The following is a 14,928-nucleotide window of genomic DNA, read 5'->3' as shown; positions in this document are numbered from 1 at the left end:
TAGGAGAAAAGAAAAAAAAGGGTGGGGGGGGGGGGGGGGGGGGGGACTTCCATTCTGTTCTCATTGATGGGCAAACATTCCATGGCGGGAAACAGTTCAGTGTCCAATAACCACGTGTGTTGATAACCACACAATCAGTGTGTGTGCTTTCCTGCATGCATATAAATTTGTTCAGTGTTTAACTGACTGTATGCAAGTCCATTTGGTGCTTTTCTCTGCCCTAAAGCATCAGCCAAAGAAACCGGACATTTCCAGAATAAGAAGGAGAGAGACAGCAGCATATATTTGTGGAAGATCCACCACACCTGCCCTGTTTTAGCCTCTCTCCTGCTTTAATAAGCACCCTCCCCCTCTGACCTCGGATCAGAGGAACCTTTTAATGACAGTAAACACACACCGGCTGCCGCTCTGTGAAAAGGATGAGATCAGACAATTATTATCTATGCAAAATCACTTCCCACAGCAGCAGCTCTGAGATTAGACCAGGCTTAATTGCTAGTCATAGTTAGTTGTTTATATATAAAAATAACCCCTCAGGCTGTGAATTTTGCTTGATTGATTGTTATTCGGTTCCTGTTCAATGGAGCCCTCACCTGCTGAGGAAATGACCCTGTGTTTAGCAGTCAGGATTGCTTTCGTTGTTACTTCGAGGTTGCTATTTTTGGACTTAATGGAGTTTCAGTTTTACTACTGTTCAAACGAAATTTCATTTATTCAGCAATGATGCATTAAGATCAAAAGTGACATGCAGTAAAGACATTTTTAATGTTACAAAAGATCTTTTGATCAAAAATTCTGAAAAACAGCAACAAGCCAAAGTATGAAGCAGCACAACTGTTTTCAACATTGATAATAATCAGAAATGGTTCATGAGCAGAAAAATGGCATTTTAGAATCTGAAGGATCATGTGACACTGGAGTAATGATGCTGAAAATTCAGATTTGCATCACAGAAATAAATTCTATTTTAAAACATATTCAAATAGAAAGCAGTTCATTTAGTATTTCACAATATTACTGTTTTTACTGGATTTTTAAATAAAGTTAATGCAGCATTAGTAATAATAATAGCCTATAATGAAACAGTTTCCATAGAAATATTAAGCAGCACAGCTGTTTTCAACATTGATATTTTATTTTCTTGAGCAAACCAGAATATTAAAATCAGCATATAAATTGCTGCTAAAAATTCAGCTTTGCATCACAAATATAAATTAGAATTAAAAATGTATTTAAACAGTTATTTAAAATTGTTATATATTTCAATATTTTATTGAATTTTGATTAAATAAATGCAGCCTTGGTGAACAGAAGAGACTTCTTTGTCCGTGTATTTTTATTTAGCTTGTGTCTATTTTATTTATTTAATTTTATGTACATAGTTGTCCTACAGTAACAACTATAAAAGTGAATGTGGAAAGCAGCTCTGTCTATAAGAATAGTTTGAGTTCATAATGAGATCTCTGATTTTTGATTGCAGACTTTGGCTGTTGAATCCCATTATTGTCTGGAAACAATTGAGATATCAAAATAGATCTCTTGTGTGTTTTTTTTCTCTCCTATAGGCGCTCTAGATTTGATGAATAGACCTGTCAAGCAAAGAATAATGCAGCACATTTGATAAAAGATAAAGGATAGGACATGTTAGGACAGGCCTTCAGTTCTTCAGTCTGGATTTAACTTTAAATGACTGTTGTGTCCCACACATGATCAGAATTGGATGTTTCTTACTGTCCAAAGAATGGATTGCATTTGACCGAGCAACAGATATGAACCAGATTTTTACTCGGTCTAAAAGATTTTGTGAAATCATTCATGTTATGAGCACAAATGGTGCGAGAAGGTTTACACACTGAAGTTCAGTGCATAAATTTAGGGTTTGTGATGCTTGACTGAAGTCTGGAGGTGTAAATCTAACGCTGACACACCTGCACACATCACTGGAGGGTTCAGCGCTATGTCAGACTCCAGGTGTGTTTGTATTATAATTCCTCAGCTGTAACCATTTGGCATTAAATTGTCACGGTATGATTTTCGATACTCTACGCAGGGTTCTTGGCTTACTTTCAAACTTCAACGACCGCTTCCAGCAAAGCGGAAACACACTCCCAGACGGCATCCACTGCGTTATCAGTGTGTCATCATTTACAACCCTGGAATTCAGGAAAAAAAGCAGAATGAAAGTAGAGTGAGCAAGAGAGAGCGAGAGAGAGAGAGAGAGAGGTTGAAAAACCAGACTCCAGTACACGCATATCATATTTCAAAGAGTAGAAGATTAAACCGTTTCTAGTGCTTTGAAACTGATTTGTGCCTGTGTGCTCCATATCATATTTCAGTAACTCTTAAGCCAGTGTGGGTTTGTGGGGTTGTTTTTGTTTTGAGTCTGTGAATATGAGGAAAGCAGCTGACTGTGTTACATCATGCAGAGAGATGTTCAGATTTCTGTGGAGCTGAGTTGGTCTTTCCATGTGTTTCCACGTGCCTGTCCGGTAAACAAAAACTGGTGCTTCTTTTTATTCTGAGCTGGAAAAAATATTTTCTTTGTCTCTAAATTATTTATTGAGTTGTGCATTGCATGTATTAATTCTATTGCATGAATATAACCGTCACGTTATGTAAAATAGTGGTCAAGCATACAACTGGGCCCTGAATAACTTTCAATTCCAGACACTTATCTGTATTCAATTCGGTGTTTATATATTCAATTCCTTATTGAATTGGGAAGTACCAGGGCTATAGTAATCTCACTTGGATTTGCGTTGGTGGTTTCAGGTATGCATGTGGTTTTTGGAATATGCATAAAACTGTGGCTGTTTTAAAATGTGTGCAGGATCTCATCTGCTTCTGTGCTTTGTATTGGGAAGTAGTTTTACATTTACGTTTTATGCATTTGGCATTTTGTACATTGCATTTAAGGTACACATTTTATTAAGTTCATGCATTCCCTGGCAATCAAAACCCATGAGTTGCTAGCGCTTGCTCTAATGTTTGAGCTGCAGTTTTGTGTGATTTCTCATTCTTTATCTCATTTCTCAAAATACTTCTGAATAATTGCTTGTCTCTGTGATTTTTGGGGCAGGTCGTGTGTCCTTGAGCCGCGGCGCGTCTCTTCTGGTGGATAAGTTGGCTCTGGAGGATGAGGGCTGGTTTGAGTGTCGGATTCTCCTGCTGGATAGAACAACAGATGAGTTTCAGAACGGCACCTGGAACTTCCTGTCCATCTCAGGTGGGATAAGAAATGCTTTGAGGTTGTTTCTTCTATCCAGGTGTTAAGGTGTGTCTATAATGGCTTTGCGTGTCAAAACTATTCGTTTTATAACATTTTACAGTTTTCAGTCAAGGTTTTCATAACATGGTTTACACTAATTGCCAATTTGATTTTTTTTTTCTATCCAGTTCCAAATATAATTTTAATTCCCTGTATTATGCAAAATTGGGAATTCCAATTGATTATTATATATGATATATATTATGATATATTATATACTATAAACCATATACAAATATTTTACATCATACAGATTTATTATAGTAAACTACAACTAAAACCGTAAAAACATTTTTTCAGCTAGTTTCCAAGACAGTATTTCTTATTTTCTTTTTTTTTAACTTGATGTACTAAAATAACTAAAACTGCAGTAAAAATTGATAATAAAAAAAACAATTGACTTTTTAAAAATAAAACAACAAAAACTAATAAAAATGGCAAAACACATAACACAATTACTAAAATGAACTAAAATGAACATGAAAGCAGAAACTATACAAATAAAATATAATTCAAAATATTAATAAAATCCATAATAGTATTTCAGTAATACTAAAATACCCTGCTGTCATGTTAATGCTAGCATAATGAGAAATGCTCCCAAAACAATGTTTTGTATGTCAGTTGTGTTGCTTAATCTTAAAAAGGAATTCTGCGACAATTAGGTTCCATAGAAAGTGGACATGCATTTGTATAAGAGAATATATATTTTATGATGGTGCTCTTATGTTTCATGTTCATGCTACTGGCATAATAAAGCATTGTGTTATTCCTACAAAAAGGATTAAACTTCTGATTAAAGCAGCATCTGGAGCTCATATGAAAGCTTTGTTGCAGTGAATAAGCGAGAATTGCGTTTTTCATGACACTTACGTCAGTGTTTGATGCAGATGATGTTTTGCTCTGATATCAGCAGAACTCTCTCTCCATCCATTCACCCAAGACTAATCGTAGCATTTTTACTGTTTCACCCAAATCTACGCTTTCTCACACCTTCGGAGCGACTGTCATGCCTTCTGAAACTCACACACTTTCTCCTCCTGACACACACACACACACACACACACACACACTCATTCAGCACTGGCTTGTGAATCCTGTGAAGGGCTCAGACTGGCTTTTAGCATCTGATTGTGTTTCTGTAGCATGTGTGAGCGATCAGAATGAAGACAGAGGACAGAAACTCACGCTCACAGTCCAGATCTCTCCAGCGCGGCCCGCTTTACGCCCATTATATGCACAGTCTCAGCTTACAGCCGTTTTGTAAACTGTCATTGTTTATGAGTGTGCTGGAAAACTTGTCTTTGTGTTGACAGGGTTATGGGGAAATAAGATGTTTTTTCATTGTATGTTTAGAGATTTTTCATCACTTGCAAATGATCACTTCGGGAAAGTTAAAGAAGACATGCTCTACTCAGTGTAATGCAATGATTTCAGTGCTGCATTTTATTGTATACCGGTGACTGGTTCGTATCAGTCTAATTAATCTGATATTAGAATTGTCTGCTAGATTACACCTTGTTTGTTTTGTTTGTGTATTTATTTATTATTTCTGTATTGTTTTTATTTAGTTTTTTAATACTACATATTTTTTTATATTGTTTATTTATTATTTAATTTAAATGTTTTATATTTAGTTTTATCATATTTATTTTATTTATAATTTTTATTTTATTTATTTAATTCTTAATTTTTTTTTATTTATAAAAAAAAAAATGTATGAACATGGATTTGATTGTTTTTATGTCCGTTTTAGCTCCTCCGGTGTTCATAAAGACTCCTCCCCCCTTTCTGGAGGTCATGTTGGGTGACTCTCTCACCCTCCGCTGTGATGCTCATGGAAACCCCAAACCCACCATCATCTGGAGAAAAGATGGAAGTGATGCTGAAAAACAAGAAGCAATTCAGGTACACAGAGCTTGTTAGTTGATTGGTCGTTAATAAAGATCATTGAAAGTCAACATGAAATCAAAATCGTCTTTTATCAAATAGTTAAAATAGTCTTATTGTGAATGATTCATGAATCCCTCCCCCTCCAACTACCTATCTCCATTTTGATATATAACCAGCTTTTCATTGTGCAATTATTCATACAATCAAACCTAAATTTTTTCACCTCATTGATTATCCTGTTTTACTCAGAAATGCATTGGATTACAGAAGCATAGCTACTTGTAAATCTTGTTTCATGCTGACTTGAGTGTAGAGTTCACTTTGGGCTGTTCACATTTTCCTCATTCCTCGTCTCGTTTACCACCTAAACATTAATTTTCCCCAAACCAGGTACTCTATGAAACCTTGTCTTTAAGCAAGGTTACCATGGAAATGGCAGGAATATACAAGTGTCACGTGTCCAACTCAGAAGGGAACCTTACCCACACCACCCAGCTGCAGGTCAAAGGTCAGTCACACACCATGTCTTGTCCACGTGGGCAAAGAAACTCAGCAGCACCAGACAGAAATAGGCTTGCAGGGTATTAAGCGTTTAAGCAGCGTTGGGTATGAGAACACTGGCATCTTTGGTGGAGTTGGATTTGTGTGCAAAGTGTATAACCTTAATCTTGACTTTTCATGTTGTAAATGTGTGTATGAAGTGCACTGAGAAAGATGCTAAACAATTTTAAGAAAATAAAATGCATTAATGATTCCATATTCCTCCATTGTGTAATGATGAAAGAACAGTGTTTTCTATTGGTAATCCAACAAGTGCAAAGCGGATGCTAGCATTGCCATTTTGTTTCTTCATGCATCATCTACTGAACATTAAGCAAGAGAATGCTGTATATTGATGAAAACCGCAAAAAAGTAATATCTCGCATCTGTCTTCTACACAGCATAAGAATTTAGAGTAACTATTCGGGCAAACCGAAGTGGGATTCAATAAGCAAACACTGCCCTCTTTTGGTGGTAGTGCTTTAGCACAATGCATTTTGGCAATTTATAAATCTCACCCATAAATAAACAACCTCCTCGAATCTGAATGCCCTTCAAAGCTGATTACATGCATTCCATCTTACATGCTTGCACTTATGCTTTCAACCAGGTCCTCCAATTATCATCGTTCCCCCTGAGGACACCACCATGAACATGTCCCAGGATGCAATTCTGCAATGCCAAGCAGAAGCGTATCCTTCTAACCTCACGTACGAGTGGTGGAAACAAGGACAAAATGTCTATCACATCGAGTAAGTGACCAGAATACTAACTGTAAATGTATAACAGTATCACAGGGCTCACCGGAAGACTCTGATTGGTCAACTGCAGTGTCCAGTGAATTATTTTTGCAATATCTGTTTGCCCCTCAGTTGGATGTGTGTTTGTGTTTACAGAATTCTGAAATCACGGGTGAAAATACTAGTGGATGGGACCCTCCTTATTTCGGGTCTTGTCCCTGAGGACTCTGGGAATTATACCTGCACACCCACCAATGGTCTAATGACTCCGCCCTCTGCATCAGCCCACCTCAAAGTTAAACGTGAGCGCTTTGCAAATTGTTGATTCTAGATTTGCAGTTTGTCGGTTCTGTTGCGTCATGTAAACTAGGTAAAAAGAACTAGTTCAAAAGTTCAAATTAAATTATAATTTGGTTAATAATGCAAATGATAGAATTAAAAGCCTGATCCTCTTAAAGATCCAGCACGAGTGGTACGGATGCCCCGTGAGACTTATCTGCCCATGGGAATGGGGGGAAAGATCATATGCCCAGTTCAAGCCGAGCCCCCTATGCTGTATGTTAATTGGACCAAAGATGGCGCATCCTTGGACCTGGAGCAGGTACATTGTGAAGGTTTCTATCATCAAACATCTTATTTCATTATGACCCATATGACATCATTTTATATTCTTCTTCTTGATTGGTCAGTATCCAGGATGGATGGTCAACTCTGAGGGCTCAGTGTTCATAACCGCAGCCAATGATGATGCAGTGGGCATGTACACCTGTACAGCCTATAACAGTTACGGGACCATGGGCCAATCAGAACCCACCAAAGTTATCCTGAAGGTGAACACCATATGTCTAGAATAGAAAATACTTTGACATATGTCTATATAGTTCCAGTTTACTCATAAATGTCACCACATATTGAAATGCATTATTAATGACTGCCCTGACACTGATTGCTGACACCATTTCTCTTGTTTGCAATCTGGTGATGTGCACAGGACCCCCCTTCTTTCCGTGTCTCGCCTCGTGCCGAGTACCTTCAAGAAGTAGGCAGGGAGCTGGTGATACCCTGTCAGTCTCAAAGTGACCCATCCCCTAACATCACATGGAATAAGGTAAAGTTTTAAAAAATGTCCGATAGCTTTCCGTTTGTTTCAGCCCAGCAATGTGTGTATATCTGCTAATAAAAGCACATAGTGTATGTACTAACATGCATAGACTAAAAGCCTCGGATACTGCTTCAGTGTCTTTTTGATTCTTTATTATCTTCTTTAGGTTGGTCCTGCCCCTCGCTCTCCATTTACAGTCCTATCCAATGGCTCTCTGGTCCTGCATCCGCTCAGTAAAGACCATCAGGGGGCATGGGAGTGTCATGCCTCCAACCGTGTGGCTACTGTCAGTGCTTCAACAACAATTTTAGTGCTAGGTGAGAGGAACAGATGCCCGTTAATAAAAATAACCCTCATTTACCTATAGAAAAATTTTAATTGAATTGAAATTAAAATAGATTTGAAAAATTGAATATATTATCTGCTCTGTCATCTTCAGGCACAAGTCCCCATGCTGTTACCTCCGTGTCTGTGGATCCAGGGATTACTCACGCCAATGTGTCCTGGGAGCCTGGATTTGATGGAGGATACACACAGAAATGTACTGTTTGGTGAGTCACTAAGGGCGTTATAAGTAGCAGTGACCCAGTACATTACTACAAATGTACTGTATATGCAGTATCGATGGTAGTGACTTAATATTTGATCTCTCTCCATATCAGGGTAAAGCCCACTGTGAGAGGCAAGCATGAATGGGCATCAATCCCTGTGCCAACATCCAAAACCTCCCTGCTGGTAACGGGTCTGCAAGCTGCCACTAGTTACCAGTTCAGTGTTCTTGCCCAAAACAAGTTGGGCTCTGGCCCCTTCAGTGAGATTGTCACCATTAGGACACTGGGTCAGCATTTTTCTGTACATCATATACAAACTGCACTTCATGAGGTCTTTCATTAGCTCTACAAATACAGACATGTATTTTAGGCATATCAGGGTTCCTCAAATCTGCCCTCTTTAGCACAAACTCTGATCAAACTCACTTATCTGTAAATTTGTAGTAACTCTGAAGACATTGATTGGCTTGCTCAGGTATCTTCACTCTGCAGGGCAGTGGCCCTCCAGGCCAGGATTTGAGGAACCCTGTTAGACATGTTATGGGTTAGACTGTGAGTAGTTCCTTTTCAGATTTGAATTCCCTTATTTGATTCAAAACATTCCCTGGTGGACGTTAAAGTTATTCCAGACCCTTAGGCCAAGATGTATGCTCTAGCATGCTGAGGTAAATCTTTTTATTTATTTTATTTTTTTTACATTGCAGCACCTCCAACAGAAGCTCCCACTATGGTAACCACCATTGCAGTGTTGTCCCCTCCCACCTTGCTGTCAGCCAATCGTACATCACTGGGTGTGTTGCTGCAATGGGTGCCACCTCTAGAAGAGTCTCCACCATTAACTTCATTTTTACTTCAAGCAAAACGGGGAAAGGGGGAGTGGGTCACTATAGACAGAGAGATTGCTGTCAATGTGACTGAATTGATTGTACAGGGACTTGTGAAGGTAAATGTGTGAAATATTGAGAATATGGCAGCTTGATGTTGAATGTTCCTATTCCTTTTGGCTTGACGGGTCATTTACTCTTCATTTATTTCCACAGGACTCAAACTATGAGCTGCGTCTTCTGTCTTGCAGGGACAGACTGTTCAGTGTGCCCAGTGACTCCGTTGTCATTTCTACTGAAGGTGAGGCTGACTCAGAAATGTGTATTTTGACTTAATATTGACACATCTCAGGCTTTTCTCAGCCCTGTGTGACTTGGAAAAACTACTGTTTTAATAAATGTTTTGGAATTTTAGTATGGTTTAATGAGAAATTTAAAGTTCAAGAAGTCAGAACAGAAGTGTCATTTTGGTATAAGTGATTCATTCTTATTGATTTATTGTATTATTAATTGATAACATGTAATGTGTGACCTTAAGGTATGGAGATGTATCCAGCAGCACCCAGTGTCCTGGCCTTTGTTCCTGAGCCCCTGCTGGCTGGTGTGATTGGGGGCGTGTGTTTCCTGTTTGTTGCCATCATCCTCTCTCTGGTGACAGCTTGTGTTATGAACAGTAGAAGGAGACAACGGCGAAGGAAAAAGAGAGATGGTAAAAGCAGTTATGAAGTTTACAGGGTCATTAAATATGATTTTTTTTCAACTAAAATTACACCACTATAAACACATTTTGAAGCTTTTTGCATGGTCTTAAAGTTATTTGGGGCTGCAGCATTCAGATACATGGATGTTGTACTTAAGTCTTAGATAATCAAATGTTTTTTGTACAGTGAGCAATGCATTGACTCCTCATTAAGTCCATTCTTAAAGTTCATTCCAGTCCAATCGCTATACGTTTACAGACATTTAATGCCTCAAAGCTGATACATGACATTTGAAATCATATATTTGTTCTCAGCTGTCAGTGGTGTTGTTATGCATGGCATCTCTGTTGAGGCTGCTTTTATTTTTGTCACTTCATCTTATGACTCATTATGTGTGGCATGATATGAACTTTGCACCCTCCCCACCGTTTCAGATATCCCCTCTGCCTTCCAGAAGAGTTCGTCTCCACAGTAAGTGTCCATCTTTGCTGTGCATGTATCATTCCTACGCTTCTCCATCTTTGTCACTGTACTACAATTGGCTTTTGAAATGACAACCGGAAGGGATGAAGCCTTCCTGTCCTCCTTCCCTAAATGTTCTCTGTGTTCTTTCTCCACAGAGCTCACTCGCCTTCTGACAGTCCCGACAGTGTGCTGAAGTTAAAGCTATGCCCTCCCTTAAACTTCTTCCCTAACTCTTCCTCTTCCGATCGTTCAGACCGTTCCTCTTTTGATAAAGGCAGCCGCAGTGGGTACCAGGATCAGAGAAAGCAACTTCTGTCCTCATCCTCTCCACCTCCACACTACACCCAGTTTGAGAGCCACTTTGGGGGATCTCCATCACCCACATCTGCTATTGAATCCATATCGAGAAGTCCTGATGGGCGCTTTGTTATCCAACCTGACATAGAAAACTCCACACCAACCCACATCAAAAAGAACCTCAAAAAGGAGTTCCCACACTCCCCTGGTAGAGGCAGTGGTGGAGGGAGTAACAATGGATCTTTTAAAGAGTCCAACCAATCAAATCCTGTAAGTTCTGAGAGGGATAGACAGAGAAAGATGCCCTCTGTATTGACAGTAGACTCTCCAGATCCAGAAAGACCCCCTCACTCACCTGGCAGGGTGAAGGCAATGGCCAGAAACTTCTCCCGTCATGGCTGTTTCTACTCTGATGATGAGCAGGGTTGCTCTGAGGCATTGTTGGAGAGGGCCAGCTTTTATTCTGACTGCAGTGAAAAAAGAGCAAGTGACTCACAAAAAAAATACCGGAGTGCCAGTCATAAGGAGGACATCTTTCCGAGCTTAACCAGGAGAGCTCGAGCTTTAGAGAGAGATAGGCTGCACCACCAAGCACGTTATCAGCCCATCAATGGAGACAGCCAGCTGACAGAGCCCAGCACTATGATAACTCAGTTGGATGGTGAAAGAGAAAGGGACAACTTAAGCAAATGTTTAAAGCTGGTGAAGGAACGTGAGCAAATGGAGAGGGAGTTAGAACACTACACGGCCAGCCGAAGGGCACAGGCACATGAGCAAGAACAGAGGCGGGCCAAGTCTGCAAGTCCCTTAAGAAAATGGACAGGTGTTGAGTCTGAAGACCCTATTTGGAAACCCCAAGACATCCATTTATGGCAAAAATCCCGACCCAGCAGCCTGGCCCAGCGTGTATCGGACTATAGAAGGGGCTGTTATTTCGGCAACACCAGCAGTCCCATGGAGAGACTTCCCTCCTTATCTTCCACACACATCCAGTGGGACATAAGCCCTGTGACGTCCCCCACCAGCCAGGTGCCGGTGCAGAGCCTGTCTGAAGGGAACACACCTCGCTCACTCTACCCTCATACACGTCAACGAGGTGTTGCCAATGTTGAAGATTCAGTTGCAGCAGATGTTTCTCATTCACCAGCCACACAATATACCTCTCTCTCACTTTTCTCTCCTACCAGGGACATATCCTCTCACAGTAGAACCAACCTCAGTGGGGCACGAGCTAGACACCCGGAGAGTCACCTGGAAGAGGAGGAGCGGCTGCCCAACAGTACTTTAGTTGAGGACGGATGGTTGCAAAAAAGAAAAATTAAAAAAGAGGCTCTGGCATTTAGATCAACAACCCCTGCTTGCTTAAGTCCTCAACCATCTGAGCTGCACCAAGTGGTGGCTGGAGAAGCTAGAAATACTGGTCCTAACCTACATTACCTTAATCCCAGGATTCAAAGTGTTACAGACATGGAGGAAGTAAGGGTTGTTCAAAAAGACAGACTGAGTCGTAATCAATCAGGCTGCTCTACATTGCCCTATGATCATCAGAAAGCAGGAGCAAAGGGAAAAGTCATAGTGAGTGATGATTCCACCTCCATATTGCCTTACAGTGAGCAAGAGAAAGAGGGTATCAGGGCTCGATCCAGAAAGAGTGACAAATGTGCCTTCAGTGAAAGCCCTAGTCGGATCTCACCCCTGACCCTGTTGGAAAATGAGACAGAAAGTGATCAGTCAAATTTCTCGAGAATGTCAGAATCGGTTAAAGTTAAGCTTGCTCCCCAACCAGCCAGGATGTCACCACTGCAGACCAGCACTATCCTGGAATACCTGAATCTTCCTGGTTTCATTGAAATGAGTGTAGATGATCCAGTAGAAGTGACTGAGTCTTCGGAATCTGTTGAACCCAGTGTCAAGGCAGAAACTGGGACACTGTTAAGAGATGAGCCTGATGTTGTACCCAAAAGTTGGGGAAAACATGGTCAGGACCACTCTGAGACCAATATTAGTCAGCCCAATGGGGCTGTTCATGACCACAGCACCCTGAACATTCCTGTAGAACATGATAATCCTGGAAGTATTCCAGTTTCTGAACCATGTTCACAATTAGAGGCAAGAGATACTTGTGATAAATCAGGTACCTCAGACACATGCAATAAAGGCTTCTCACAGTCTAAAGAAAATGAAAAGAGTTCTCAGCCTTTGCTTTCTCAGAGTTCAGGGTCTCAAAAACAAGAATTTACTCAGCGTGGTCCAGCACAGACATTAATTAGCACAGCTAAAAGCATGGCAGCAATAGTTTCCAAATGTCCAGACTCTACATCTGAACCATATCAAATACCTCAGACTCAGAATAAAAGGACAAACATGATATCCTCAAGGATCTATCAGGCTCCAGTGCCTTTCATGAAGAAATCAGTCAGCATCGGTCCCTGTAGGACCCTCTCTGGAATCGGGCAACCACGTCCTTTCCTAAAAAAGTCCATTAGTTTAGGTTCTAGATGGGAACATTTTGAAAATCCAAGAGCTTATATCTCTGAGACCTGTTACAGAGATGAATATCCCCATCCAGATATAAGGCTCAAATCATACAGTTTGGGTCGTACTCCTGCATGTTACTATCCCATGTCTGGCCCATCATGGCGAGGGACAGTGCCCTTTCAACCTCCTAACAGCTACAGTCTAGAGAGACATCAGCATATTGAAAGAGCTGACATGCAACCCCCCTATCACACACCTGGTCCCTCTGTCCCAGATCCACCACAACACATGGAATTGTCCCTTCCTTCCAGGAGGGGATCAGATCCACGTCGACAGGGAGCAGTCTTTCCAGATTCTTCTAGGTGGCCTCTGTCTTATCAGGAAACTCTCAGGTCAGTTCAGCATAAGTATGTTCCACAAGACCACTCTCGACATTTTGGCCCTACCAGACCGGTGGCCAGGGTGGACTACTTGCATCCTGCAGAACCCAGAAGGGGTCCACCAAGGCCTTTCCTACCCAGAGGTTACAGCTGGCCCTCACCATATCATACATCCTTCCCCCAACGAGAGCAAGACTTTCCGAGACAGGTGGACAAAGGGATGGGTGCAGCTAAGGGCTTCACAGAGACAGAAGGTCGGGATATAAGAGGTGATGGGGGCAGAGCCAGTTACGCCAGCCAGAGCAGTGGAAGGGGTAGTGTGGGACCGCATGGACACGGGCATCTACGCCAGTCTCTCTCTATCACCCCAACCTTACTCAGCTCGCCAGAGACCACAGAGGAGAGTGAGATGCACAGGGCAGACAAAGACGTGAGAATACAGAGGTCCAAAAGGTGAAGCTGATACAGAAATGCTTGAGGCAAGACCTCAACAAAGACAGCTAGAACAGTTACCAATTTCTTATTTTGTTCTGTACACATTTCTGTCACTGTCATTTTGTACGTCTCACTGTGTATTGTTGCATATGTGTGTGTCTAGAAGAAATACCTCAGTAGATGAGAGTTACGAATGGGATGCTGTGGAATGCTCTGTGGATCCCGACATCCTGGAGGCCATGAAGATGGAGCGGACCCATGCAGGCTTTGGGCGAGGCAGGGAGTTCAGGCAAGATCGCCCCCGCTCCACTGCTGGCCTCCAGGACTTCCAGAGTAAACGTAAGAACTTTAAACTCTTTGAGCATGTTTGATCATTCCCCACACCAAATATTATGGTAAATTAAGTTTCCCTTGAACTGTACCTATTTAACCTCACCCATTCTCCTCACTTTATCTTCATCCTCCTCCTCCTGCTCCTTTCCTCTCCTCCCAGGCCTGTACTCCATCAGCCCTCCCTTAGTATCCCAGCCTCCTCAGCACCGGTACAGTCGTTCCCTCAGTGAGGCCCGCTTCAATGCCTTGAGACAGGAGTTCCAGGAGTACCTCAGAGCCCAGCAATCCTGCTCCCAAGATTCCTGCATCCCCCCTGACCCAGACTCTGACTCCAGCTCCGCACTTCTTTGAAAACCTTACCTTGGTCCGTTACCTCCCTTTAATTCCTTTGACCTACAATATTTAAAGGAGTCATATGATGCTGCTAAAAAGAACATTATTTTGTGTATTTGGTGTAATGAAATGTGTTTATGCGGTTTAAGGTTAAAAAAACATTATTTTCCACATACTGTACATTATTGTTTCTCCTCTACGCCCCGCCTTTCTGAAACGCGTCGATTTTTACAACGCTCATCGTTCTAAAAAAGCGAGGTGTGTTCTGATTGGCCAGCTATCCAGTGCGTTGTGATTGGCCGAATACCTCGAGCGTGAGACAAATGTTACGCCCCTTACCATACTGTGATGATGCCCTGTTCAGCTGGAGCGATGATTCAAAAACATGAAAACCCATTATAAACGAGGCATTCAATGCATCCAGTGGGGACATAATTAGGGATTATAATGACTTATACTGTCTTTTTACACGTTGCGTTGCATCGCGCCGCGTAAACATAAAACCATGTCTGCATTTGTGATCGGAGAAATGACAAACTACAAGCCCTACTCTACACTGCCGTTCATGAGAAACGGCCGGAGGGTTAG

The 14,928-nt window shown here is 41.3% G+C and overlaps 1 protein-coding gene across 1 annotated transcript in view; it reads left to right on the top strand.

The window, feature by feature from the left end:
* The window catches only part of LOC107552192 (uncharacterized), a 36,824-nt gene that overhangs the window by 19,932 nt on the left and 1,964 nt on the right, over nucleotides 1–14,928 (top strand). Inside the window, exons 3-20 of the mRNA XM_016234036.1 lie at nucleotides 3,080–3,226; nucleotides 5,025–5,176; nucleotides 5,552–5,669; nucleotides 6,312–6,453; nucleotides 6,598–6,743; nucleotides 6,900–7,042; nucleotides 7,131–7,271; nucleotides 7,433–7,549; nucleotides 7,710–7,860; nucleotides 7,983–8,094; nucleotides 8,206–8,381; nucleotides 8,799–9,037; nucleotides 9,135–9,219; nucleotides 9,457–9,627; nucleotides 10,054–10,090; nucleotides 10,240–13,692; nucleotides 13,838–14,013; nucleotides 14,168–14,371. Of these exons, the coding sequence (XP_016089522.1) occupies nucleotides 3,080–3,226; nucleotides 5,025–5,176; nucleotides 5,552–5,669; nucleotides 6,312–6,453; nucleotides 6,598–6,743; nucleotides 6,900–7,042; nucleotides 7,131–7,271; nucleotides 7,433–7,549; nucleotides 7,710–7,860; nucleotides 7,983–8,094; nucleotides 8,206–8,381; nucleotides 8,799–9,037; nucleotides 9,135–9,219; nucleotides 9,457–9,627; nucleotides 10,054–10,090; nucleotides 10,240–13,692; nucleotides 13,838–14,013; nucleotides 14,168–14,358 (5,897 nt within the window). The 3' untranslated portion in view covers nucleotides 14,359–14,371. The remainder of the gene's footprint in view (nucleotides 1–3,079; nucleotides 3,227–5,024; nucleotides 5,177–5,551; nucleotides 5,670–6,311; nucleotides 6,454–6,597; nucleotides 6,744–6,899; nucleotides 7,043–7,130; nucleotides 7,272–7,432; nucleotides 7,550–7,709; nucleotides 7,861–7,982; nucleotides 8,095–8,205; nucleotides 8,382–8,798; nucleotides 9,038–9,134; nucleotides 9,220–9,456; nucleotides 9,628–10,053; nucleotides 10,091–10,239; nucleotides 13,693–13,837; nucleotides 14,014–14,167; nucleotides 14,372–14,928) is intronic.

Source organism: Sinocyclocheilus grahami, unplaced genomic scaffold (genome assembly GCF_001515645.1).
Source record: "Sinocyclocheilus grahami isolate Dianchi unplaced genomic scaffold, SAMN03320097.WGS_v1.1 scaffold442.1, whole genome shotgun sequence".
NCBI lineage: Eukaryota > Metazoa > Chordata > Actinopteri > Cypriniformes > Cyprinidae > Sinocyclocheilus > Sinocyclocheilus grahami.
Note: the sequence above shows the minus strand (reverse complement) of the source record. Positions and strands in the feature narration are given on the sequence as shown.